Source organism: Stegostoma tigrinum, chromosome 30 (assembly GCF_030684315.1).
Source record: "Stegostoma tigrinum isolate sSteTig4 chromosome 30, sSteTig4.hap1, whole genome shotgun sequence".
Taxonomy (NCBI): domain Eukaryota; kingdom Metazoa; phylum Chordata; class Chondrichthyes; order Orectolobiformes; family Stegostomatidae; genus Stegostoma; species Stegostoma tigrinum.
Genome location: NC_081383.1, coordinates 5,253,822 through 5,281,164, shown reverse-complemented (window position 1 = coordinate 5,281,164; position 27,343 = coordinate 5,253,822). Strand labels below are relative to the sequence as shown.

General features: G+C 44.6%; 1 protein-coding gene across 1 annotated transcript; it reads left to right on the top strand.

Moving 5' to 3' along the window:
• Nucleotides 1-127: 127 nt before the first annotated feature.
• ankle1 (ankyrin repeat and LEM domain containing 1) lies at nucleotides 128-23,221 on the top strand. The gene is made up of 9 exons (XM_048560194.2): nucleotides 128-240; nucleotides 2,663-2,815; nucleotides 4,049-4,154; nucleotides 7,277-7,403; nucleotides 10,848-14,177; nucleotides 15,091-15,253; nucleotides 17,605-17,764; nucleotides 19,570-19,699; nucleotides 20,793-23,221. The coding sequence occupies exons 1-9, from the start codon at nucleotides 182-184 to the stop codon at nucleotides 20,963-20,965; spliced, it is 4,401 nt and encodes a 1,466-aa protein (XP_048416151.2). The 5' UTR covers nucleotides 128-181; the 3' UTR covers nucleotides 20,966-23,221.
• Nucleotides 23,222-27,343: the final 4,122 nt, after the last annotated feature.

Sequence of the window (27,343 nt, the reverse complement as noted above, 5' to 3'; positions counted from 1 at the left end):
ATGTGGGCGGTGCGGCGTCTTGACGGGCAGACAGAGCAGCGAATCAGCGACCGCAGTTGGGTGACGTGCATTTCGGTTGGGTGTTGTGGGAGGAATGGGCGGGACGTGTTGGTAACGCGGGAGGTGGTGGCATTTTCTGAATGGAGTTGCGGGGATAGTGGCTTTATCAGTCTGAGGGAGGATGAGCAGGGAGTTGCTGGCCAGGCATTTGTACCGGGCCATAGAGGACGAGGATGCTGTGTAAGGATGGATGCATTTATACATTTCAATGTTGCATTTTATCATGTATGTTTCATTTTAGCAAGCGCAACAAGTTAGGGCATGTTCTTCACTGGAGGCAGATGCTGATTAAGGATGCTCCTGGATGTATTTTGTTACATTTTATTGCCCACTTTCATTTCAGTAGGGGCAACAATGCTTTTGGGGATTATCCAACAAAGTTTTTTTGTCCCTTTAGGGTAAGGTGTACACAGCACAAGAGGGCTACTCTCTTAGTAGAGGGTCATCACACCTCAATGAGTGGAGAGGCTGAGAAGCATCTCCTTTTGTGCTAAGTTCAGCTTGGTATGAGAATTGAACCCACGTTTTCAGCGTTACTCTGTACTGTGAACTAGCTGTCCCTCAGGTTCAAGAACAGCTTCTTCTCTGCTTTTGTTAACTTCAAATAACGTTGATCTTGCTTTGCAGTCATAACCTTGAATGCCTTGCTCTGTCTGAGCACCCTATGGTCTGTATGTACTTGTTTGCTATGATCCACCTGCTTGCAAAACAAAGCTTTTCACTGTACTTAGGTACATGTGACTACATTAAATCAAATCAAATCCAATTAACAGAGATGACACAGTGTGAAGCTGAATGAACACAGCGAGCCAAGCAGCATCAGAGGAGCAGGAAAGCTTGATGTTTTGGGTCAGGACCCTTCTTCAGAAATTAACAGAACCCCTTCAAACTCTAACTCCTCACTTTGAGAAAAGTGTTCTTATTCCCCTCTCCTTTGCAAAACACTTTAAATCTGTACCCCCGGTACTTGGCCCTTTTACAAGTGGGAACAGTCTCTCTCTATCCACTTTGTCCAGATCCCTCATGATTTCTTTCAAATGTTCTAGTCTATCCTCCAAAGAAAATTATCCCAAATTTTCCAATCTTTCCTCATAACTGAAGTTGTCCATCCCTGGAACTATTCTTGTAAGCTGAGGGGAATCATAGAATCCTTACAGTGTGGAAATAGGCCATTCAGTCCAACAAATCCTGTGCAGAGTGTCCCACCCTGACTCATTCTGTTTGTCTAACCCACCTAGCTGGGTCAGGCAATTTAGCATGACCAATCCACCTACCCTGCACATCATTGAACTGTGGGAAGAAACTGTAGCACCTGGAGGAAACCCACGCTGACATGGGGAGAACGTGCAAACTGCACACAGATAGTCATCTGAGGATGGAATCGAATCCGGGTGCCTGGAGCTGTGAGGCAGCAATGCCAACCACTGGGCCACCGTGCTGCTACTTTAAGCACTTTTCATAAAATCCTACCATTTTACAGTTTGCTTTTGCATTTGTTTGGGAAAAAGGCAAGAACAGGATACTGATTGTGGATGATCAGCCATGATCATAATGAATGGTGGTGCTGGCTCGAAGGGCCGAATGGCCTACTCCTGCACCTATTGTCTATTGTCTAACGATGCCTGTACTTTTTATTTCATTTATAGACATTGTCCATCAATTCCTGTGTTTTTACAACTTGTTTTTGCACCAGCTTTAGAGAATGCCCATTAATTTGTCTACCTTTCTTCCAGTTCAAATGAAAAGCTCTCAACATTGACACTGTTTCTCCCTCTTCCCGCACATTGCCTACTATACTGGGCCATCTTCTGGCATCACCACAGTTGCTGATCTTTGATTTTCGATCTTGACATGACTTCCTCCCTTCCTATCTCTGTAATCTTTTCTGAGTTCCTTCACATCTGACCTCTTCAGCCAGTGATCTTAATTGCCCTGGCAATGTGACTTCAGCTTTTCCTTCGCAGATGGAAGGTAAATGTTGGTGGCAGGTGTGTATGTTTTTGGCCAGTCTGTAGTTGCCCTGGAGAAGGTGGTGATGAGCTGCCTTTTTAAACTGCTGCAGCCCAATTTGCCTGAGTACGCCCATGGTGCTGCTAGGGCTGGAGTTCCCGGTTTTTGCTTCAGTATTAAAAAGATTGTTCCAATTCAGGATGGTGTGTGACTTGAAAGGGAATGGACAACGGTGATAGCTCCATGCATCTGTTGCTACTTCTCTTCCAGATACTAAGATCTGAAATTCCCAGCCTTCCACCACTCTGCCATTCTGTCTCCTTTACAATTCTTCCTAAAACCTACCCCTTTGACTGAACCTTTGGCCACCTGCCAAAGTATCTCCTTATATGGCTTTGTGTCAAATGTTGGTAATGCTTTGTGAAGTACCTTAGGGATTTTGCTCCTTTAAAGGTGCTCTGTAAATGCAAATTATTTGTGTGTCAGGTTTCAGACTTTGCTGTAACACCTACAAATATTTAGGGTTTTAAGCTCTTAGTTTGAGGGCCTTCAGGCTAATTCCAATAATCTTCCAAAGATGTCTCCAGTCAGCATGTTGTCTGATGATGCCTTTGAGCTCATTAGATTCCATTAGTGCTTTCTGTCCTCTCAGTTCTTTAGAAAGGTGGTTGAAGGAGAGCGCTGACCCCAATCTGGTCTTACCTGATGGAGTAGCAGCTGTTCATCTAGCATCTGGGAAGGACACAGAAGGTGGAATTCGATGTTTAAAACTACTTCTTCAGCACGGGGCAAATCCGAATGTCAGGTTAGTGGCACTTTATTAGTGTGACTTAACGTGCAGATTTTTAAACAGAGGTCCTAAGTCTCAATTTTCAAAGTGCTAGTTGTTTCCCTGTCAGTAAAACGACATTTTTATAAAGTTTCCCATTGAAATGCCGTTGGGGAGTATTCTGCCACACGCCTGAATTGTGCGTTATAGATGGTGGATAGACAGTTGCGAGGCAGAGTGTGAGAGAGGGCACTTTCTCCTGTTTGTTCCAATTACAAATGCACCTCCTCAGCTCTGTAATGGAAAATCTCTACAATACAGCTGTCATATTTCTATTTAAGTTCATCATTTCCAAGCTTGTTAATTTTCACCTGATGTTTTTAATTTCCATTGTGTGAGACTTATAAGGTGGAAATCAATGTAGATGCCTGACTGGGTGGTGTAGTTTAAGGGAGGTGATGGCCTAGTGGTATTTTTACTAGACTGTTAGTCCAGAGATCCAGGTAATGTTGCTGGGACCCGGGTTCAAATCCTGGCATGACAGATGGTAGAATTTAAATTCAATAAATATCTGGAATCAGGGGTTTAATGATCACCATGAAACTGTCATTGATTGTGGGGAAAAATCCATCTGGTTGGTTAATATCATTTTGGGAAATGAAACTGCCATCCTTACCTGGCCTGGCCTACACGTGACTCTGGACCCACAGTCATGTGGTTGACACTTAACTGCCCTCTGGGCATTTAGTGACTTCTCATCCTGTTAATGAATAAAAGTAAAGTGTCAGTGACCTTTTATAAAATGCTCATTTTGATTCAGACAATTTTGTTTACTCCACCTTAGTCTCATGAAGCTAACCTGTGGTCAGCTAATTGATGTCACTAATTTAAGACTGTGTTCATTTTTAGTCCATGCAAGTCTCAGGTAGTAACATCAGATGGTGGAAACTAAAATCAACGTCCATATGTTATCACTATCATGTCACTTTGTGCAGAATTCCTCGCTGATTATGTTGGTATGTGCAGTGCAGTCCTGTTGTATATTTTAGTATTGTATGATCTGCTTCGGTGTAAATTTAGCCTTTGTTATTTGCACCATCAATGAATGGCCTGTACTCACCTGCATTTTAACCCAGTTATACAGACACTGTCCTCTAGCTGCCACTGTTGCACAGTGAAAGCCTCGTGATACTTCATTGCATTAGTGCAGACTGTGAGCAGACTAATGTGGTTGCAAAGTTTGGAAATTCTATCTTTTTCATTATGTAGATCTACAGAAGATCTCACTCCATTGCATGTAGCTGCCTCCTGGGGGTGTGTCAAGAGTTTGAAACTGTTGCTCAGGAGTGGAGCAGACCCGACTCTCCAGGACCAGGTAACTAAGTAAAGGAGCTGATCTCCGAAAACTAATTGGGCTTCTCTATATGCCCTACTTCCCATTTGATACGTCAGCTACAGCCTCCACTGCTCATTAAGGAAGGAAGGGCTTTGAGTTTATAACCATTTCCACTGGCAGGGGTTTGTTTAGCAGAGTACATACTTAAGATAATTGGCAAAAAGAACAAAAATGAAGCTGAGATAACAGGATGTAGAGCTGGATGAACACAACAGGCCAGGCAGCATCAGAGGAACAGGAAAGCTGACGTTTCAGGTCTGGACCTGTTTTCTGAAGAAGGGTCTAGACCCAAAACGTCAGCTTTCCTGCTCCTGAGATGCTGCTTGGCCTGCTATGCTCAAGCAGCTCTACACCTTGTTATCTCAGATTCTCCAGCATCTGCAGTTCCTACTATCTCTGAAATGGAATTGAAATTCTTAAATTCAGTAAATTGTTGTGATCTGAATGTGCTGCTTGAAAGAGTCACAGAAACAGAGTCGATAATAGCACACAAAAAGGCCATCCTGTCGACATTCAAGCACCTTTCTATCCTACTCCCATTTTTCTGCACTTGGCCCATTGCCTTGTCTGCTGCTTGTATTTCACAGGTCCTCATCTAAATACTTCCAAAATATCTTAAGGGTTTTTGCCTTTACCAGACAGTGAGTTCCAGATGTCCACCATTCTCTGGCTGGTAGAGATTTTCCTCCAAACTTCCTGCTCCTTTGTAACCACCTTTATCAATGTGCCCTCCTGCCTTCAAGGGTGTGTAGAAATGCATTCCAAGGACCCCCTGGTCTTCCTCTGGTCCTACCATTCATCGTGCACTCCCTTCCCAAATGGAACCACCTGTCACTTTTCCACATTGAATTCCATTTGTCACTGGCTTGTCCCTCTCAATCGTCCTTTCGTTTAAGATCCACATTATTGACAGCACCACCGAGTTTTGTGTCATCTGTCGACTTACTGACCATACGTTCTGTATTCATGCCTCGATCATTAATTGGAAGTAAATTCAGCCATTATGTTCAGAAGGGAATGAGGTAAATACTTGTTGGGAAAGGTATGCCGGGCCATGTGGAAAAGCAGTTGGCATCGGGTCAGTTTAATAGCTTGTTCGTATATCCAACCTGGAACCTCGTGCACAATTTGATTCTATAATTCTCTTGCACTTTACGTGGCTGTGGGAGGTAGGGAAAGGCCAGTCATTTCCCAGTCAATTATTTTTGATGTGCCAAATTGTTTTCATAGAATTTCAGTGTGATTATGACAGAATGATGGCACTCAGTGCAATCTGTCCACGTAATTTTATTTGAGAGCTCCATCTGGTTCATTCCACTCTCATCTCATTGAATGCCTCCAGTGTGGAAGCAGGCGATTCAGCCCATTGAATTCACTCTGACCCTCCGAACAGCATCACACCCAGACCCTTATCCTATCCCTGTAACCCTGCCTATGCCATGGCTAATCCACCTAACCTGCACATCACTGGGGCAATTTAACATGGCTAATCTACCTAACCTACAAATCTTTGGACCATGGCAGGAAACATGCAGGCAAGGGGGCGAATGTACAAACTCCATATAGACAGTCAACCAAGACTGGAATCAAACTCAGGTCTCTGGCACCGTGAGGTGGCAGTGCCGACCACTGAACGACCGTGCCACTCCATGCCTGCAAATCTATTCCTGCAAATTTTGCCTGTGCAAATAATACCCAACTGAAACTCATGACTGAATCTCGCTTTAATGTGGTGTATTCCAGATCCCATCTAATCGCTTCATAAACACAATTTTCCTCTTGTTGCTTTTGGTTCTTTCACAATTCACCTCGATCTTGTGTCCTGGGATTCTCAACCGACCACCGATGAGAAAAGTTTCATCCTATGTATCTTTCTAGACTTCTTGGGATTTTCAATGTCTCCATCAAATCTCATCAAGATTCTTAGACAGCTTGGCAGGAAGATGCAGATAGGTTGTTTCCCCTTTTAAGTATATTGTCATCATATGTGGACACATTAAAAATGGAGGTGAGGAGGAATTCCTTCTTTGAGGCTTATGAATTTGAGGTATTTTTTACTGCAGACTGCTGTTGAGGTAGGATCGTGAAGCGTGTTCAAGGCTGAGGTAAACAGGTTTTTTCACTCAGTAAGAGAATCAATGTTTATAGGGATAAGGCAGGAAAGTGGAGCTAACTATTATCAGATCAGTGATCTCATTGAATGGTGGAGTAGACTCGATGGGCCGAATGGCCTGCCTGTGTTCCTATATCTTGTGGCCTATGCTGAAATGCTTTTCACTGAAATGTCTTGACCTCAAATCTCTTCTGTACCCTCCCTGAAGCCTTCATGTTCTTCTGAAAGTGCAGTCAAGAATTGGGCCCAATATTCCTGTTGAACCTGAACTGGTGTTTTGCCAAGTTTCACCCATAATGCTCTTTGCTTTTGAACTCTACCTCTATGTACAAAGCCCAGAATTTTCTCTTCTAGGAAGTTTTGCAAATAATGTGCATGCAGCGAGGTTCCACAGGCAACAAAGGATTAAATAACTCGATCTTTGAAATTTGTTTAGGTCATCTAATTAAGAAGTTTAAATGAGAAATAGGTATAGAATTGTACAGCACTGAAACAGATTCTTCGGTCCAACTCATCTATGCCAACCAGATATCCTAAATTAAGCTAATCCATTTGCCCAGATGCCTTTTAAATGTTGTCATTGTACCAGCCTCCACCACTTCCTTTGACAGTTCATTCCATACACACACCACCTCTGTGTGGAAAAAGTTGCCCCATAGGCCCCTTTTAAATCTTTCCCCTCTCACCTTAAACCCTCTAGTTAATGATGATGAACACAGAAGCTAGTTCTACCGATGATGGAATCCAAAACAAATCATCATGATCTTAAAATTAGAGTTAGATCAGTTCAGTTGAAAATAGGAAGGTGTTTTTCATGGGAAGGGAGGAGAAATCTGGAAAACCTCCCTCCGGGAAACCCTTCAGAAACTACAGGTTGCTGAAACCTTTGCAAAGCACAAATTGAAATGTTTCTTTGAACTCTGTTTGCGTATCCTGTTGTCAGGCATGCAACACTTGACATCAACCTCTGTTTTATTTTAACATCTAGGATGGATTGACGGCCCAGGATTTAGCTGACGAGCAAGGAAATGTGAAATGCCGTCAGATTCTGCAGGAGTATTACAATGACAGTCTGCTGGAGAATACAGAGGAGGAGCCTCCCATGTACCAATATGGTGAAAATCCAATTCTCTCTCCCCATTGTTTTCAAACCCTTTACCAAATGGTTAGCGGTTATGTATACAATTTGGGCTGAGAGAGAGTCTGGAGGTGCAATCCCCATTCTGCCCCCGTCATTAACAGACTCTGCTCAGGTCATGATTAGTTTCCTAAGTAACAGTGGTCCCACAAAGAGTGTACAACACAGAAATAGGCCATTCGGCCCAGGTGGTCTATGTTGACGTTGATCCACCATGAATACCTCCTTCTGCTTTACATTATCTAACCCCGTCAACATATCCCTCTATTTCTTGCTGCGTGTTATCTTATCGACCTTCATTTCTGGTATTCATCTCTACCAATCCCTGAGGTCGTCAGTTCCATGTCCTCATCTCTCAACGTTCTCCTAAATTCTCTATTAAATTTATTGTACTTCTGTCACCTTGTTTGGATCTCTTTTCTTCTCATTATATACCCTATCAAACCCATCCATGATCTTAAAAGCTGCAATCAGGTTATCTCTCTGCTTTTTCCAAACTAGAGCCCCCATCCTGTTCAGCCTGTCCTAAATAAGCATGGAAAGAAATTGGCCATTCAGCCTCTCAAGGCTATTCTGCCATTCCACATTGTGACTGATAAGTTCTCTCAAAGCCACTTTCCTGTGTAAACGCCATATCGTTTGAGATCATTAGCATCTGAAAACATCTCTGAACATTGCCCAAGACTAAGCTTCCACTGAGAATTCCAAAGATTCACCAGCCACCGAGTGAGGAAATGCCTCTGTCCAAAATGGCCTATCCCTTATTCTGATCCTGATTCTAAGCTCCCCAGTGAGGGGTAAAAAACACTTTGGCATCCACTTTGTTCAACTCGCTTCTGAATTTTGTATTGTTCAATGATATGGTATGCCTCTCAATTTAATAGAGAGGAGAAGGGAGGATTTAATTGTGGAAAAGAATCCAAGGATGGCCATTGCACCAATTATACCGTTGCAATCTAGCGCTGTCCCATACTATCAACTTAGCCCTTCCTCACACCTCTGCTATTCACATTAGGTGGCCAAGTTGAAGATGGGTTGTTGTGGCACAGAAAGTGTCCATTCCAACATTAATATCTATGTGTTAACTCTTCGATAGAGCAAACCAATTAATCCCACTCCACTGCTGTCTCACAACAGCACTGTAAATTCTTATAATAACTGCATTGAGGCCAATATCCATTTACGTGTGTACGGTACGTGGGCTCTGACCAGCCAGCTCAGAGCCAGTCCCCTGAGCTGAGGTGATTCTAAATCCCCTGTTTATATCTGTCAGCCAGGACTCCCTGATTATCCCAGGTTAACAGCCCCAATTTAGGATTTCAGAGCAATGAGATCCACTTGCCCCTTGTTCAGATCACTACACTTTTATCCAAGTCCTCTTTGAAGAAAAACAACTCTGCCTCTGGCGACCTTTTTATGAGATCTGTTTTCATCGTTCAGCTGGCACTCCGAGTTTCAAACTCTTGATTCAACACATTTCCCCTTTGCCAGGAATTAACTGGAGTTCTAAATTTTCCAGATGTTGCTCATTTACTAAAGAGGTGGTCTGCTGTTCCACCTTAGCAGCCTAGCTCCCAGTGCCCAAACTCCACAACACCTGGAAATCTTCCGAGAATGGCAAAATATCATGACAATGTCTTCCAGATCATCGTAACTCACTGTGTGTTTAGAAACAGTTTTCTTATGTTCCCGCTGGCTCTTTCCCTGAAAAGCCTTAGATTGTTGTCATCTGGTTCTCCATCTCATTGTCCCTGGGAGGCAGCTTGTATGTTTTTATTCAATCAGCATTCCGGAATTGGGCTGAAAATCATCCAAATCCATTTTTCTTTGGACAGCTAGCCAACAGGCAGATTCCGGTTCCATTCATCTAAAATTTCAGTTGGATGAAAGAATCTTTTCTCGTTTTGGAAGGGCCTGCATTCCACAGGAACTCTGTGTTCTGTCATAATCGCAGTGTCGAGCAGCCATTGTTTCCTTTCTTTCCATCTGAACTGAATTAATTTTATCATTTGCATTTAGCATTATAGATTCAAACATTTCCCCATTCATTTTATTTCCAGTAAAAAAAATCTTTGTTGCTGCTGCTATCACTTGCCATCCCCTTTAATAGCACTCAATATTGTCTCAAATTCTCTCTTCCTCCTGAATCCTTGAGGAGCTCCTGGGCTGAGTTTTACAACCCACCTTTTTAGCCACTTTAGTTTGGGGCTGCATAGGCATTTGTCACAAATAGGGCGATGGAGTTAACAATAACACCTTGCATTTATGTAGCAAACTTAACATAGTAAACCAAGACAATTTCACAGGAGTGATTATCAAAGAAAGGGCAACATCTTATTATAAGATCTTATTATTGAGTGGTACAGCAGATCCAAGGAGCTGAATAGCCTATTCCTCATGATACTATCAGTACTGACGTGAAACAAGAAAAAAGCCCCATGTTATGATGAGCAGGCAATGAGGAACTTGGCCAGCTGACTTGTCATGTGACAACCTGGCCATGATATTTTGCCATTCTCGAAAGATTTTCAGGTGTTGTGAGGTTGGGTGCAGGGAGTTCGGCCGCTAAGGCGGAACAGCAGACCATCTTGTTTGTAAATGAGCAAGTCAGGAGAATTTAGAACTCCGGTTAATTCCTGGCAAAGGGGAAATGTGTTGAATCAAGAGTTTGAAACTCGGAGTGCCAGCTGAACGATGAAAACGGATCTCATCCAAGCTCAGCTTAATTCTCCCTTCGCCCAACACTTCCTCTTGAGGAGGAACAAGTGAAGAGATTTTTGCAGCACTGCAGTTTGGTTAGATGCTGAGAGGGTGGTTACCCTGGTGGGGAGATTTAGAAGCCGGGGCAGTTTGGAGCATAAGACATAAGAGCAGAAGTAGGCCTTGCAGCCAGCGACTCTGCTCTGCCATTAAATGAGGCTTTAGTTGATTGGATAATCCTAACCTGCACTTTCCTACCCTTTCTCCTTAATCATTCATTCATTGCTGCACTGATGAGAAATTTGTCAATCTCAATTTAAAAATAAAGGTTTGTGCCATCCCAGATGGTGGTGAGGAGGATTTCTTTCTCTGAGGTTGGATGATCTTTAGATTGTTCTGCCCTCATGAGCAATGGAGGCTGGCTCAGTGAATATATTCATGTCTATATTAGACTGGGTTTTGCTGTAATAGAGAGTTCAGGGCTGTGGGGAGGTAGTGACAGCATGGATGGATCGGGGGGAGCAGGGTGGAAGCAAGGCCACAGTGAGATCAGTTAATGTCTTATTATTGGATGGCAGAGCCGATCCAAGGAGCTGAATAGCCTATTCCTCATGATCCTATCAGTACCGATGTGAAACAAGAAAAAAAGCCTATGTTTGTGTGGATCAGATTTATTCTGAGTGTTACTAATTGCTTGGTTCTGCTATTTGGATTCTTGCAGTGTCCTATCGAAGAGTCAGCACTGGATTCCATTTCTTCCCTGATCTAGTTGAGTTTGGCATCACAGAGAGCCACACGACTGGCCCACGACCTGGACGAAGTAACAAATCTCATTCAGTCCACCGAACCCAGCAACCCTCAACTCTCGAACAGTCGGGCCTCAATGCCAGTGGCCCAAGTGCAATTGGTGACAGACTGCATAGCCACCCGATGGAAATAAATCCAAGGTGTGGTCCTTTAGGAGACGACACATCGATCTGGTCTGAGTCACTGAGGCCCCAATCTCTATCAGGAACAATGAAGCCACAGGGACTAGGGCATCATATGGGTATAGCTGAGGACAAGAGTAAATATCACACCGTTGGTGAAACTATGGACGTAACCCTTGATGACTGTATATTGTCAAGCACTCATGTGGAGACCTATGGAAAGTTTGTAGAGCTGAGCTCAAATGAATTGAGTTCTGCGACTGACTGCACTGAGTACCATACATCAGTTGGCCAAGAGCTACCCCTTCAGGACGATGAGAGCTTTTCTTTTGTGTCTGCTCCCCAGCCGCCTCAAGCTCTAGGCCACAGGCTGAACGTCTCCATTGATGATGAGAGCTTTTTGCCTCCATCAGCCTCTCAACAGTGTCCAGCTGAGAACTACAGACTGAATAGCTCAACCAATCATCTCCCACAAAACAAACACTTCCTCATTGAACCCCTCTGTGCCCAGCGTGGCCTGTATGAAGAGAAGGAAGTCTTTAAAGATGGTGATGTCTCCGTTATCGCCGAATGGCTCTCTGAATTGGATTGTAGTTGCACTTTGGAGGAAAGACCTGGGTCCAGCGAATCTCTGTCAAGCACTAAGCTCAGTCTTGCCAAACAGGCAGAATTTTGTGATTCTGAGCTTTTAATAAGACCATCTAAACGACAAGGCATTGACATAACCTCGCCAGATCACATCTACCTCTTTGAACACACACATTTGACAACTCAACACGAACTGGATAAAACCACTGCGGTTCTCTTGGAGGATACCTTAAGCTGTACCATGGAGATAGTCGATGCTGGGTCTCCTCTCAGCGCTAACAGTGCCCAACATAACGGAGGTGATCCGAAAGCTTCAACCTCCATTTCTGACTCAAGCAGCACTCTCTACTGTAGCTGTGAAAGTGGGTCTGAGTGTTTCCCTAATGCAGCTGGAATGTTTGAACGAGCACGTCGAACAGAGCAAGTTCAGGCAGACACAGGACCTTGTTTGGCCCGGGAAACTCAGAAGCAGGAAGAACCTGAACCAGTTTCAGCGTGTACTGGTGAGGTTGCAGCAGTCGGCATCCATGTGGTACACTCCAGAGATTTGCAGACTATTCCTTTTGAAGACTCCCAGTTCATCATCAGGAGAATGTGTAGAGACAGTCCTTTGCGAACGGACAGCGAGGGACCCCAGTGTCGCACTCCAAGGCAGTGCAATGACTCCAATAAAGGTCATCTGTACACTCACACCAGCACAGACTGTAGTGACATCCTGCAGAGCTCACAGGCAGAGCCTGTGTATGTGAACAGCTGTGATAATGAGAAACAGACAACTGTAGCCAAAAGTAGCCTGAAACAGTTGGTGAATCTCAATAATGAGATTGGATCAAGCCTGGATGTGTTATCTGCCATGAATGCAAACATCCACAATCACAAGATAGAGCATTTTATGGCAGAGGCTCCCTCAGACCATATGGAGGATGAGGATTTTCTGGGTTTATTGAGACCATCTGCCAAGCAATCCTCATCTTCCACTGTCCCAATGGATAAAGCCAACCTGCAAATACTACATAGGGGTTCTGCTTCCACTGACAGTGACATTAGAAACAAAACCAAAATGAGCCTAACTGAGGAATGTTCATCAGCTGGGGGTGAGAAAGAAGATGGTGGCGCAGGGTTGGAAAAATTATTGCAGGACATCAAGTTGGGAAATGAGACGGGGCTGTCTGTGCAAATCGGTGGCGACGGATTGTCACCTTTTGTTACCCCACGCACCAAGAGTCGATTAGCCAACTCCGCATCCAGGAGCTACAATTCCTCACTTTTTGAGCAAACCATTGTCACGCCAACAAGAGTTCGCCGAGTCCGCAAGCAGCAAATGGTAGATGCAAGAAGTCCATTTGGCGCTCTCGGCCATGGTGGCGCAGTTTGCCAGGGCGTAGAGGATGAAGATGAAACTTGTTCCTTTGCTCACAGTCGAGATGATGAAACAGCAGATTTCGACACAGTCCCCTTCGTTCGATGGAATAATAACGAGAAAGAGACTGTTCAGCCATTGGCCCCTGGATGCTCCGAGCAGGGAGATGCAGACTTTGACACTGTGCCATTCCCAAATCCTAATTGTGAGAAACAAACAAGCCGATCTCCATCCCCAATGGATGATGCAAACAGCAACAAACAGTGTATCCACATAAACCGTCAAATGAATGCCAGTAGCAGAAGCCAAACAGTACCACTTCCTAAAAACCTTGAGCAGGGAGGCATCAGCCAAGATGATTGCTTTTGCCCACCTATGAGGCAACAAGAGGTTGCCCATCCCAACGTAAGAGTCAATTATGTCAGCCGAAGGAGGTCCTGTAACTCTTCAGAAAATAATGACTTGCAAAGCGAGCTGGGAATATTGAAGGAGGGACACGGAGTGAATGGTGCTGCAGAGTTGTCCTGTGCTCTCCCACAATCTCCTTCTCCGTGTCCTAGTCCGGTGCTGTTAGCTGTTGACCCCGAGACTGACAGCAGTGACCGTCCTCTAGACAGCAAGGTGTGTGAAAGCACAAGGCTGGAGGACACCGGTTTGCCCCAGGGAACTCCAGGCCAAAGGTGTAGCTTCTCCAGGTGGCCTGGCGCAGGGCGGCTTTCAAAAATACCCAACCACGATGGGGAATGGCAGAGCCTCATGGGCGACCTGGAGCTGCAACTTTCGCCTGGTGGCCGCCCGGTTAATGGCGGTGAAAGTGAGATGGTGGAGTATCTGTACACTGACACCGAGGAGGGTCACACTTTCATAGAGCGCCGTTACCCTTGTACAGATGTGAGTGTTGAGAACCTGAGCACTTCAGGCTCTGAGGAGACTGTCATCTATGACTGGAGGGCCTACAAGAACGGTGATGTGCTGCGTCCTGAGGAGAAAGAAAACGAACTGCCAAAATTGTCCCCCCGCCTCCAACTCCTATCCAACAGTCAGATACGAAGGCAGCTTAAAGACTATGGAGAAGACCCTGGACCAGTGACAGACTTCACCAGGAAGGTTTATCTGCATTCTCTGAACAAGATCAGAAAGGACCCCTTCTCCAAGAAGCCACAACAGCCAACAAGTAAGTTGGATGCTCGAACCTTCCATGTTAGTTGGAGATACTGATCCTGATCACTGTCATGACTCAGGATTATGGTCATAGTATTAGCCTTGTACCCAGAATCTATCTAAATTGCCCAACAGAAACATAGCAAGCCCGTTGTACCCAACTGCACAGATATGTGCTGTCATAGATTGCACACTCAAACCCAGAGTCAGAGGGACCTATGCCCTGCTCCTGAGATGTGAGCGCCAAATCTCAGCAGACTCTCCTAGAAATTTCAGATAAAACATTAAACTTCTGCCTATCAGTTCTCTCTCGTGATTGTAAAGAAAGATCCCACAGGCACATTTCTCACCAATGACCTGGCCATCATTTATCCCTCAACCCATGTCACTTTTTATTGGTGCAGAGCACAAATTGGCTGCTATTTCCAACACAACAACAGCGAAACCACTTCCAAAGGTGAATTTAATTGAATTGACTGTGAAGTTATTCCTTTTTGGCGTCTAACTAATTCAGCAGGTTGCTAAGACGGAGCTGGTCTTCTGTCAATGAAATGTCTTTCTGCTGCAAAAATTGCTTTTCTAGAAACATTTTCCGTACAGAAGGAGGCCACTCAACCCATTGTGCATGTGCCTGTTGGGGACTCTAGTATAATTTCATCATCCAGATCTTAGTCACTAAAGTTGTTTGTTACAGCACTTACTTGGAGTGCTTTTCTAAATATGTTAATACAGTCCTAACAGATCCCTTCAGGAAGTGAGTTCCAGATCCCCACACCTCTGGGTGGGGAAAAAAAATCTCTGTACTCCTTCCTAATCCTTCTGCCAATCACTTTAAATCCATTTTTGTACCTGTGAAGGAGATTTCATTTCAGGCAAGTATCAAACCAGCTTCTCTCTGCTAGCTGTTTTTGTTCTCTGTAATCTAGGTTACAGTCCAGAGCTGTGTCGGAGTTTGGAAACATTCGTCTTCCCAGATTGCAGTCAGGATGAACTAGCTTTAGTGCAGCAATTTGAGCAGCCAGACCAGAACCGGAAATGGAGGGAGGGCCTCCTCAAATCCAGCTTCAATTACTTGCTCCTTGATCCCAGGTACAACCTTTCCTTGCCTTCAACTTAAAATCAAGTGTAACCATACTGAGGCTTAGGAATAAAGTAGCCCCACGTTAGGGACCTGTTGTTGGCATCAACTCTCCCCTGGAAAGGGTCAGCATGGGGTTAGATGGAGTAAGTTTCTCCCTACATCAAACACTCGCAGGACAGAAACAACACAGAGTTGGATACAGAGTAAAACTCCCACTACATTGTCCCAGTCAAACACTCCCAGGACAAGGACAGCAGAGGATTAGGTTTTTGTTTTGGCTAAAAGCAGAAATTGCTGGAAAAGCTCAGCAGGTCTGGCAGCATCTGTGCAGAGAAATCAGAGTTGACGTTCCGCGTTGAGTGGCCATTCCTCAGAACTGATGGTAGCGAGGAAAAGCTAGAGCTTTCTCTTCTCTGTTGAACTGAAGGTAAAGCCTGTCACCACTGTTCCATCAAATATCAAACACTCCCAGGATAGGTACAGCACTGAGTTAAATACAAATAAAATGTTCCCTCTATACTGTAAAGCTGCCTTGACACTGTCCCTATCCAACTCTTCCAGTATAGGGACTACATGGGGTGAGATAAAGAGTAAAGCTACCTCTGTACTGTCTGAGAATTTCAGTTCCAGAGTTTCACTTTTATGAGATTGTGTTCCACTGAAAGCCCCCTGGATCACCCAGCCCCTGGCCATGATTGAATTTACTTCAGCTGTAGTTTTCTTCGTCTGTTTCCTGGTTACTCTGCTGCATTTTGGGCCCAGGAACTGAAACCCCTGATTCCCAAAATCCCAAGTCCAGGGTCTGATCTGTGATGGGTTTCCTGGTCTCAGGCAGGGCAATAGTCACTCCACTGAATTTAATCACAGAAGGAAGCCATTTAGCCCATTGTGCTGTGCCAGCATTCTGCATGAACAACTTGCCCAGCCGTATTCCACAGTCTGTTCTCTGTAGGATATGTATGTTTTTCATCTTCAGATAATAATTCAATTCCTTTTTAAAAGTCAAAATTTAATCCACCTCTCCTGCATTCCCTGCAGTGCATTCGAGATCCTAATCACTCAATGTGTAGTGTGGAGCTGGAGGAACACAGCAGACCAGGCAGCATCAGAGGAGCAGGAATGCTGACATTTTGGTTTGGGACCCTTCTTCAGAAAAGAAGAAGGGCCCCGACCTGAAACGTCAGCTTTCCTGCTCCTCTGATGCTGTCTGACCTGCTGTGTTCCTCCAGCTCCACACCTTGTTATCGCTGACTCCAGCATCGGCAGTTCTTACTATCTAGTGGTGACTTACTATCTCTAAACCCAATCAGTGTATAAACCATTTTCCCCGTCATATCCCAGTTTCTATTTATGTTAGTCCAACATCCTCTGGTTCTTGAATTTCCTACCAAAGAAATGTTTCTCTCGCTGTACTGTCTTGACCCGTTATGGTTTGGAATACTGTATTTAATTTCCTTTCAACTTTTAGAGTATAGCAGTTGATGTAATCTACATAGACTTCAGGAAGATGTTTGACAAGTCTTGCATGGCAGGCTGGATAAGAAGCTAAGAGCTCATGGGACCCAGGGCAGTATGGAAAACAGGATCGAAAATCAGCATAGTGATAGGAGGTGGAGGGTGATGGTCAAAGCTGGTGTTTTGGGAATGCGGGAGGTCTTGTATCATCTTGAGGCAGGTCTGGCTATGTGGTGTGGCCTTCAGGATCAAGCGGAAGAGTTGGGCTCTTGACGAGTCGCAGCGGGTCAGGGAAGAGGGGGTAAACCATTTTGGCTGGGCAGCGGGAGAGACAACAGAGGAAGTTGTGCATTTGGCATGCAGGGGAGTGTGATTGGGGTAGGAAAAATCATCGTGGGTGGTGGAAATAAGGGCTGACACTTAAGTACGCAGGAGTTGGAGCAGATCTTAACTCTTCTGATTTTTCCTGGGTACCTGTTCAACAAAGTCAGTCAGAACCCTCCAAAGTCTCTGACTCTAACCCAGAACTGAGGACTTATCGGAAGGTTCCACAAGTTGGTCAGGAATCATACAACACCAGTTTATAGTGCAATAGGTTGTGATTTCTAGTATCATGTGATTTCTGACCTTGTCCATCCCTGCCCAAAACTGGCACCTCCACATCACGACTGCCAGAAGGTGGGTAATGGCATATTTCAACTTCCAGGGCAGTTCCCTGAGAATTTAGCTCCTGCAATAACTCTCTTCTTTTGGAAGATCTGGGCCAGTGTTGGTTTATTTTGCAATTTAAACTATGTACAATGAAGAGATATAAACTCTGAACAATTTTTTGAGTTATCTGTTATTTTTAATCTTTTCTCCTCTTACTTCCCCCCGCTACCATCCCTCCGTCCCCAATTCCCAGGGTCACGAAGAACCTGCCCATTCGGTGTCACACTCTGAGCTCTGCTGAATGTTTCCGCACCTTTGTCAGCTCTATCTTCTATGTGGGAAAAGGGAAACGCTCCAGACCATACTGTCACCTCTATGACGCACTCACACACTTTAAAAACATCAATGATCAGGTAAGGAGGCTTCAGTTGGCTTGATTTAATCTTGTAACCTTCTTGAAGTCTACATGTCTGCATCTTTCCTTTGTCAGGGGAGAGCTTGCCAGCTACCAGCTTCAATCCCAGGGGCTCTTTAACAGTCTCAAAGTTGTGACTGGGCACACTTGCCCCTGATGTCTGTCCAATTATCTGAGCCTCTCCTGATGCTGGCCTCTGTGGATAAATTGCACTGCAGGCCTGGTCCGATGGGTGGCTGAAAATATGAAAAAGAAGAAAGGTCTTGCATTTGTATAGCACCTCGTGTGACCTCGGCATGTTTCAGAAGTGCTTTGCTCCATGTGAAGTTCCTCTCTGAAGTGTAGTGATTGGTGTAAAGCAGGAAATACAGCAGCGAGTTTCCACACAGCAAGATCCCACGAACAGCCATGTGGCCATGATAATCTGTTTGAGCAGTGGCAATTGGGGAGCAAACGTTGCCAGATGAGCTTCTCTAATTGAAAAGGGGACTATTGGTTTTTATTGCAACTCTCCCATGTCTCTGTTTGATCGTCCAGCTGTCTTGGAGACCTCTCAGTTTTCCTTCTCTTTCTCTTGCACTATCTTTATCTATCTATTTGCCTATCTATGTATCTCCTTGTCCCCCCCTGCCTTTTCTGCCCCACCCACCTCTCCCCTATCTCTCTGCACCCCAGCATCCCCATCTCTGCCTCTCTGCCCCCCCCAACCTCTCCCCATCTCTCTGCCTCTCTGCCCCCCCCAACCTCTCCCCATCTCTCTGGCCCTCTGCCCCCCCATCTCTCCCCTATCTCTCTGCCCCCCCCATCTCTCCCCTATCTCTCTGCCCCCCCCCACCTCTCCCCATCTCTCTGGCCCCCCGCCTCTCTGCCCTCTCCTCTGCCTCTCTGCCCCCCCATCTCTCCCCTATCTCTCTGCACCCCCGCCCCCCTTCTGCCTCTCTGCCCCCCCCCCACCTCTCCCCTATCTCTCTGACCCCCCCGCCTCTCTGACCCTTCAGTATCAATCTCCTGGCTGCAATGCCCTGTTTCCGTGCTGTGGATGCTTTGTAGATTGCCCTGATGTCCTGTGAATAACAATGAATTTAGCTTTAATTCTGTTAACAGAAACCCATAAGTAGGACCAAAGTTTAAAGAAGAGTGCAGAAACTGATCATCAGAGCTTTTTCCTGAGCGTGTGAGTGTGAAGTCTGGAACTAAGCTGTCAGCCTCCCAAATTGGGACTGCTGATACTAGCACAACAAAATGGAGAAAGGAAGAAGAAACAATGTTGTGTTGAGGGTGTTGCTGGCCGTGCTGGCATTTACTGGCCGTGCTGCTTTGAACGAAGTTCACTAGAGCACTCCAGTAACCACTGAGTCAACCATGCTGATCGGACTGGGGTCGTGTGGGGGGCTCAGTCCAGGTTCAAATGGCCCCTGTCAATGAAGGACATTGGTCTTTAATGACCGATCAGTCCTGACCACCTTCAATTGTGGAACAAGTCGAGAGGCAGAATAGCTTCTCTCACACACAGCTTTGTCATCTCTTTCTGTTTCCGTATTTTTGTTTTAAAATGCTGCTTGCAAATTCTCAATTCCCCACGAGGAATGGATTTGGATTTGTGATCCATAGGTTGTTAGTCCGTGGACGTGAATCACCGTCCAGTATTTTAGAATATAGAACAATACTGAGCAGAACAGGCCCTTCGGCCCTCGCTGTCGCGCCGACCTGTGAGCTAATCTAAGCCCATCCATTTTGCAGGTTAATGTGTCTTTAATTCAGTTTTTCTCCTGAGTTCAGCGTTTCTTCTCTCCTTGTATTCAGGTGAGTGCAAAACTGAAGCAGATTCTGGATATCTGGGAGAGTGGCCTGGGGGTGATTTCTCTGCATTGTTTCCAGAATGTTATTCCTGTCGAGGCATACACCAGGGAGGCATGCATGGTAGATGCACTGGGTGAGTCAGACTGCCTGGGATGATAAAATACATTATAATTCCATCTTGTCCCTAGACCTGACTATGCTCACCTTCTGTAAATGCAAGCTTACTTCTCCTTGCCCTCACCAGGCCCGTTTCACTCATCAGTCACCTTCATGCTCGCCACCCTCCCAAATAAGCCACACCCTGGTTTTCAACAAAAACGGAAATTGGCTGGAAAAGCACAGCAGGTCTGGCAACATCTGTGGAGAAAGAGACAAGAGTTAATGCTTAGCGTACAGTGACCCTTCTCCAGACCTAGGAATAGAAAGGCCACTGAACTCTCAGTGTTAACTCTGCTTTCTCTCCAAAGATGCTGCCAGACCTGCTGAGTTTCTCTGACGATTTCAGATTTCCAGCACCTACAGATCTTTGCTTGATTTTTACCTTGATTCTCAAATTCTCTTCCTTGTTTCAAATCCCACATGACCCTGACATTCCCTACCTCCGTCATTTCCTGCAGTTTTACAGCATGCTGAGATTTCCACACTCTTCCCATCCTGGCCTCTCTCTCACACCCTCCCTTTTTATCGCAAGTGGCCACTCTATCAGTTGCCTGGGTGTATGCTCTGGAGTTGCGTTCCTAAATCTTCCCACATCTCCACCTCGCTGGCCTCCATTCTCTAGTACTTACCTTGGTCAAGTTGTTGCTGAGTTCCCTATTAAATTGATTAGTAATAATCTTACCTTTATTCATTCATTCATTCATGCGATGTGGGCATCGCTGGCTGGGCCAGCATACATTGCTTATCCCTCATCCTCCTGGAGAGGGTAATGGTGAGCTGCAGTGTCCAACGACACCTTTAAGCCTGTTTTTAATTGTTTAAGCTTCCTTCACCATTGTTTACGCTCCCTTTTCTGTGTGTGCAAACATTATCTCCGTGTTTGCCCCCTTCAAACCTCTTTGTTACCTGTTTAAGGTCTTTCTGGTTCCCGCTGAGGCCTCTCTTTGCTAAGGAGGCTCTTTGACTTAAGCAAGTGGCCATAAAGGGCTTGGAGACCCCCCACCCCGCAGAGGTGATGGAAAGCATGAGCTAATTGTGAGTTGTTTGTGTCTGTCTGTTTGCTGCAGGCCTGCAGATGTTGACAAACAAGAAGCGGGGCGATTATTATGGCATCGCTGCCACCTGGCCGCTGAGAAAGCGGAGACTGTTGGGGGTCCACATGCTCCGCCGGGCGCTGCAGATCTTCCTGGCGGAAGGGGAACGGCAGCTGCGCCCAGCCGATATTCGGTCAGGGCAGTGACGAGCCAGGGCACGGCTCAGACTGACCCCTGACCCTGGCAACACGCGACAAACCCCAACATCCAAGCGGAAGATCTTGCGTGCACTGTCCTCGTCAGTCGAGTAGCATGTGCTGGTTTCGGTGCCCACCCCCTGCTTTCAGTAGATCGATGTCCAACCATTTTGCTTGGTGTGCCAGCGTTCCACAGAACCACACTGTGAGCATTCCCGCATGGGTGCCACCTGTTTCTGATCGTGGGCATTGGTGCCCTTTGGAAGAGAAGGTGGTATTATTCCAACCCACATGTCCACAAAGGACAGCAACAAGGACTACTGGCAGAAAGGTCACCACCCAGCGACTCATTTGCACCTCCTGCAGGTGTGTTTGAGCGTTGCATTGCAGAAACATTGCGTTCAGTTGGATGGACAGCTGCACTTTTCATAAAACTCTCCAGAAGGGACGTAAATTGTAAAGATGCAATCTCTGCTTGAAAAATATTCTGAACAATTATCCTTTATATTCAAAACTACAATTATCTCCCAACTAAACTTTCTCAATCCTGTGATCTCTTGAAAAGCTTGTAGCAGTCAAAATATGTTCCTGATTAACATGTCATACCAATCCATATACAGGGGCTCCGAGGGGGGAATGGGGCAGAAATGTCCCTGCCTTTCCCTCACTGGATGATCCACGATTGAGGAATATTGGTCTTGGGAAATAGGTGAAAATTTCTTCATCATGCTATCATGGTGAGTTAGGTTCAAGGTGTAATTTTGCCTAATCCATCTCTTTTTAAGACATCTTTTTAATACTGATTTTAAAATGCAGTCTTCTGCTGACCTCTGGAGGGCGTTGTTTGAGGAGTTCCTGACCAGGTTGGTGTCTGGCATGAAAAGGTTCTGCTGTGTGCTCCAGGTACCAATGTCTGGGCATTCCCTCGCATCCTTGGAGTCCGTAACTCCACAAAATGATTTCTCCCCACAATCTGACCAGGACTAAATGGATTACATTTCTGTTTTAAGATTAATAAGTGCAATTGTTGATGGCCTGGACCCAACTGGCATTGCAGGTTTTGGGAATTTCACCATGGTGGGTCAGGACAGCATATTGAGTGAAACCTGGTGATTTGTGGCCTGTCAACAAAAGGAAATAACCATGAGAGGTTTTATGAAAAAAAAGTATGTTTACACAGTGTGTAATGATGTGAAAATCCAATGCCCCAATAATAATTTTCAAAAAGGGGAGTAGTCGCATAAGCACTTGAAGATGGAGTATTTGTAAGGCCACTCAAATTGGACTGATTGGATCCTTTCTTAAGTGCCAACAGAAACCTAAAGGGCCCAATGACCATTTTCTGTGCCACACCATGCCTTGCGGATAGTGTGCAGCTTGTGGTATAAGAAGATCCATGATCTATTGAATGGCAGAACATGATCAAGGGGCTGAATGGCCTATTTCTGCTTCTATTTTCTCTGATTCTAACATCCTCTAGGGAAGAAGCCGCCATGAGTTGCTGCACTGCACATTACAGCTGGTACACATTGCCACTTTGGGGTTGGTTAAGAGAGTGATTGTTAAAGGTCGTGAATGGGTGCCAGACAAGTGGAGAGTATCCCCTCACAGCCCTGACTTATGCCATATAGGTGCTGGACTAGAGCTGAATTCCTCACCACAGAATTTCCATTCCCTAACCTTCTCTTATAGCAAAGGTATTGACATAACTACTCCAGTTCAGTTCCAGATCAATGGTAACCCCTCGGTTACATCAATGAGATGGTAATCTCAATGAAATGCAAGAGGACATGGTCATATTCTCTCCTGTTGGAGATGGTCATTGCCTGGTACTTGTGTGGTGCAAATGTTATTTTCCACTTACAAGCTCAAGCCTGGATATCGTTCAGATCTTGTTACATCTTGAATCTCATGAGTTGCAAATGGTGTCGGACATTGTGCAATCAGCAGTAAACATCCCCACTTCTGACCATATGAAGGAGGGACAAACATTGAAACAGCAGAAGAAAGCTAGGCTCGTACACTACCCTGGAACTCCTGCAGAGATGTCCTGGAGCTGACACGATTGATCTCCAGCAACCACAACCCATCTTCCTATGGGTCAGGTATGACTGCAGCCAGTGGAGTATTTTTCTGTCTGCCCTGCTTCAATGGGGCGGTAACTGATCAGATTTTATTTTTCCTGCTTTTGTCAATGAAACGTAGCTGGGCAATTTTGCACGTTGCTAAATAATGTACTGGAACAACCTAAATGTGGTCAGAGTATTGCACATGTATTTTAGATTTGTATTTTTGTTCCAACATTGGATAGTAAAATATTGTTTGGTCAAAACTGTCGCTTTGTTCTCTTAGATCCCCTGGATCTCAACTTTTATCTAATTAGAAAAGCTTTGGTTCCCTCACCAGCTTGTAACATAAATGTGACAGTCAGGTCTAAAATTAAAACAGTGTTGTGGAGGTAGGTTTGAACAACACATTCAAGAGTGAATTGAATTATTATTTAGAGGAGAAGGATACACAATATTATGGATAATAGAGCTGGGGAATATGTGTGTGACTCATTCAGAAAGCCACTGCACATGAGGGGCCAAATGGCATGAAACAATTGTGATGAATGTTTTGAATGAGTTTGGGAGCACATTGGTTTGTATTTCTTTCTGGGGCATTCAGACATTCATTCTGAACCTGAGTGAGTCTGACCATGAGGAATAACTGCTGGCCCTCGACCTGATGTGTGTAAACATGCAATCTCTGTCTCTCACACACACACATGCGCACACATACACATGTGCGCACACAGACTTATTGCAAGAAATAACTGGTTCACAGTCTAAAGCAGGAGCCTTGACTGTGGGGCATTCCTGCTCCCAGTAGTGCCATGCCGTCCGGAGGGGTCAGATCTTCAGCTGCAGTACCTCTGATTGAGTCGACTTTCACTCGTCTTTGTTGTCAACTGACCCTTAAAGAGGCTCCAAATGGATTGACTTTTTACTTTGGTCATCCTTCTGCTGCACCAGTAAGCTATCAAGTGAGTCTGTTTGAAAGGATTCATACTGAGTGATAGCAGAAGGAGACCGTGTTCTGAATGTTGTCTGATTGCTCTTAATGCTGCATTGTTTTTATTGAGGGGAGGTGGAGAGAGACAAATAGGCTTTGTATCTTTCAGAAGGCATTGAAAAATTGTGTACATCTAGGTAATTATAATATTTGGATCACGAGATATTTCTGATCTGTGTTTGCAGTTACCAGTACATTTTGTAAGGTCAGTTTAAATGGATTATTGATCTGATGTTGCTTGCCACCACGCAGCAACCTCTCATTGTTTTCATAGCAGTTAACCTGAGCTCTAAGGGATGGTGAAAGAAATGAGAGAAAATACAAGCATCTTTATAAGATGTGCACAAATCTCCAATGGAGGCATCAAGGTTTCCTGCATTAGCAGTTAACATTTCTTGATGCTTTCTTCCAAAATCACTGACTAAAAATGCCCTTATTTTGTCAAATTAATAAGGAATTTGCAAATACCACTTAAGCGGTGGTGCTGAATATTTTGTACGATACAAGGATTCCATTCAAGTGCTTTTCCCATCTCCATCTTTCCTTCGTGTATCTATCTCTCGCATCTTCCCATCCTCCTTCCCTCTCTACTTTCTCTCTCTCCCTCTGTCCTCCTTGCTTCCCATCTGCCCTGCATGTTTCCCCATTCTCTCTCTCTCTCTCTCTCTCCCCCTCTTGTTTATTCCTCTCACTCTTGTTCGTTTTGTTGAACAATTAGATAATCTATGTGGAGTTTGCATGTTCTCCTGTGTCTTCATGGGTTTCCTCTGGGTGCTCCAGTTACCCCTCAAAGTCCAAAGATGTGCAGGTTTAGGTGGTTTGGTCATGCTAAGTTGTCCCCTAGTGTCCTGGGATGTCCAGGCTAGGTGGGTTAGCCATGGGAAATGCAGGGTTACAGAGATAAGGTAGGAGGCTGAGTCTGGATGGGTTGCGCTTCAGAGGCTCAATGTGGACTCAATGGGCCAAATGACCTGTTTCCACATTGTAGGGTTTCAAAAACCACTTCCAATTGTCATAGAAACCCCTCTGTTTTACAAACACCCTTTTAGAAAAAAAAACTGTCTTTACCCAGTGTGTTCCACATAACTCCAGTTCAACTGCACTGAGGTTGACTTTTAACTACCTTCTGGAAAATTAGGGATAGGCAATTAATTCTGGCTAAGCCAACAATGCCCATATTTCAGAAACGTGAAACAAAAAATGCTGTCCTCAGCAGCAACGTCAGAAATACCTACACTGACAACCCCAGCTCAATCTCACTATGGCTTTGCCTGGCTCTTCTTCCCACATCTGTCTCTAGTTTGTCCAGTTGCTCATCTGAAATCCATGGCTGCTTGAACAGAAAGTTCCTCCAGTTAAGTTTTGCGAAGTGCAGTTACTTTTGGTCCCTGCCAGAAACACACTTTCCTGCTGCCAAGTGCTAATTCAGGCTGTTTGCATGCTTGGGACAGAGACAAACAGTGCTAACATTTCAAGTCTGGTACGACTCTACAGAACCTTACTTCTGACAGTCATACTGGACTCAGTATTAACTCTGTTTCTCTCTCCACCTGTTGACTTTCTCTACGTGTTTGTTTCAGAGTTCCAGTATATACAGTATTTTACTTCTGTTTGCATTCTTGGTTTCTAACACAATGTTCCTTTCAGCACTTCTCTTGCCAATGTCCTAACATCAGGTCATGTTCACACATCATCTGCATGCTTACTGACCTATGTTAGGTTACAATCCAATGAGACCCAACTTTACATTTTCATTTTGTTTCCAAACCATAACATTGGTTGGTCTTATTTATGTTTCAGTTTCCGTATTTCAATAAGATGTTGATGTCACTGGCAAGTTTGATGCTTGTTATCCATCCCTATTTGTTACTGAACAAAGTGACCATTTCAGAGGTCTTTCAGAGTCAATCACATTGTTGTGGGTCTGGAGTAACCTTTAGGCCAGCCCAGGCACGGGTGGCAGATTTCCTTACCTAAAGGATATTAGTGAACCAGGTGGGTTTTTACAACAATTAATGATAACTTCATTGTCAACATCACTGAGACTTGCATTCAATTCTATATTTATTAACTGAATTCAAATTCAATCAGGTTATGTGTTGGAACCCATATCTCCACAGCATTTATCTAATCCAGTGACATGTTTGCGTTACCACCATCTTCCAAATCCTAATGCACTATTGGTAGCCGTGTCTCTGGCTGCCTAGTTCCTAACAAATTTGTGTTTATCTAAGTGTTAACTAGCCACTTCCTTCCCTTTAAAATGCTTCTTAAACCTATCCGTATGACCGATGAGAACTTTAGAGTCCCGATGTCCGTTTCCTGTTGCTCTTCATAAAATCTTTGTGACCTCATCTCATCCCCTGTTGATGCACTTTCCATTACAAAGAAACCCACTTCGCAGAGGTAGAACTGGGGAGCAGGGTTTGTGTGTGGAATTAGACAGAATTTACAGGCCATTCAGTCCACCATGTCTTCAATGTCATTGTCTCTGACCTTGTTTCATCTAATTCGTATTGACACATCCTACTCTTTCCTCACTCATTATCTAGCTTTCCCCTCAAATGTATTGATGAAATCACCCTGAACTGGTCCTTCTGGCAGTGAGTTTTGAATTGACATTACTTGGTATGGAGTAATACAGCATGGAAATATACCTTTTGGTAAAACCAGTCCACACCAACCATTATGCCAATCAAAACTAGTCCCACCGGCCTGCTCCTGGCTCATATTTCTCCAAATCTTTCCTATTTGTGTACTTACCTAAATACCTTTTAAACATTGTAACCACCTGCATCCACCACTTCTGCCAGTTCATTTTACATGCAAACTACACTGTGATTAAAAAAAAATGACCTCTCATGTCTTTTTTAAATCTCTATCCCCTCAACTTAAAAAATGTGAGCCCCAGTCTTGAAATCCCCCATCCTAGGGAAAGGATAATTACCATTAACCCTATCTATACCCTCCATAACTGTATAAACTTCTATAAGGTCGCCCCCTCAACCTCCTGCGCTCCAGTGAAACAAGTCGGTTAAACAATTTTGAATTCCTTTTCAGATTTATGATTGATTATCCATCTCCTGTACAGGCTTAATCAACTTCACTCTATCAACCCTATCAAAACCTTTCATTGTTTTGAAGACCATTTTAAAGAGACCAGTGACCACTCAATCTCTTCTAGTGGGAAAGGCTCAGCTTGTCTTATCTCTGTGGCTTGTTAATACCTCTCCAACGTTCCAAGTCTTTTGTGTACCTTCTACAACACTGCTGTCACACATTGGAGTGTATAAACAGAAAGCAAGTACTATCCGTTGCAATTCATGGGTC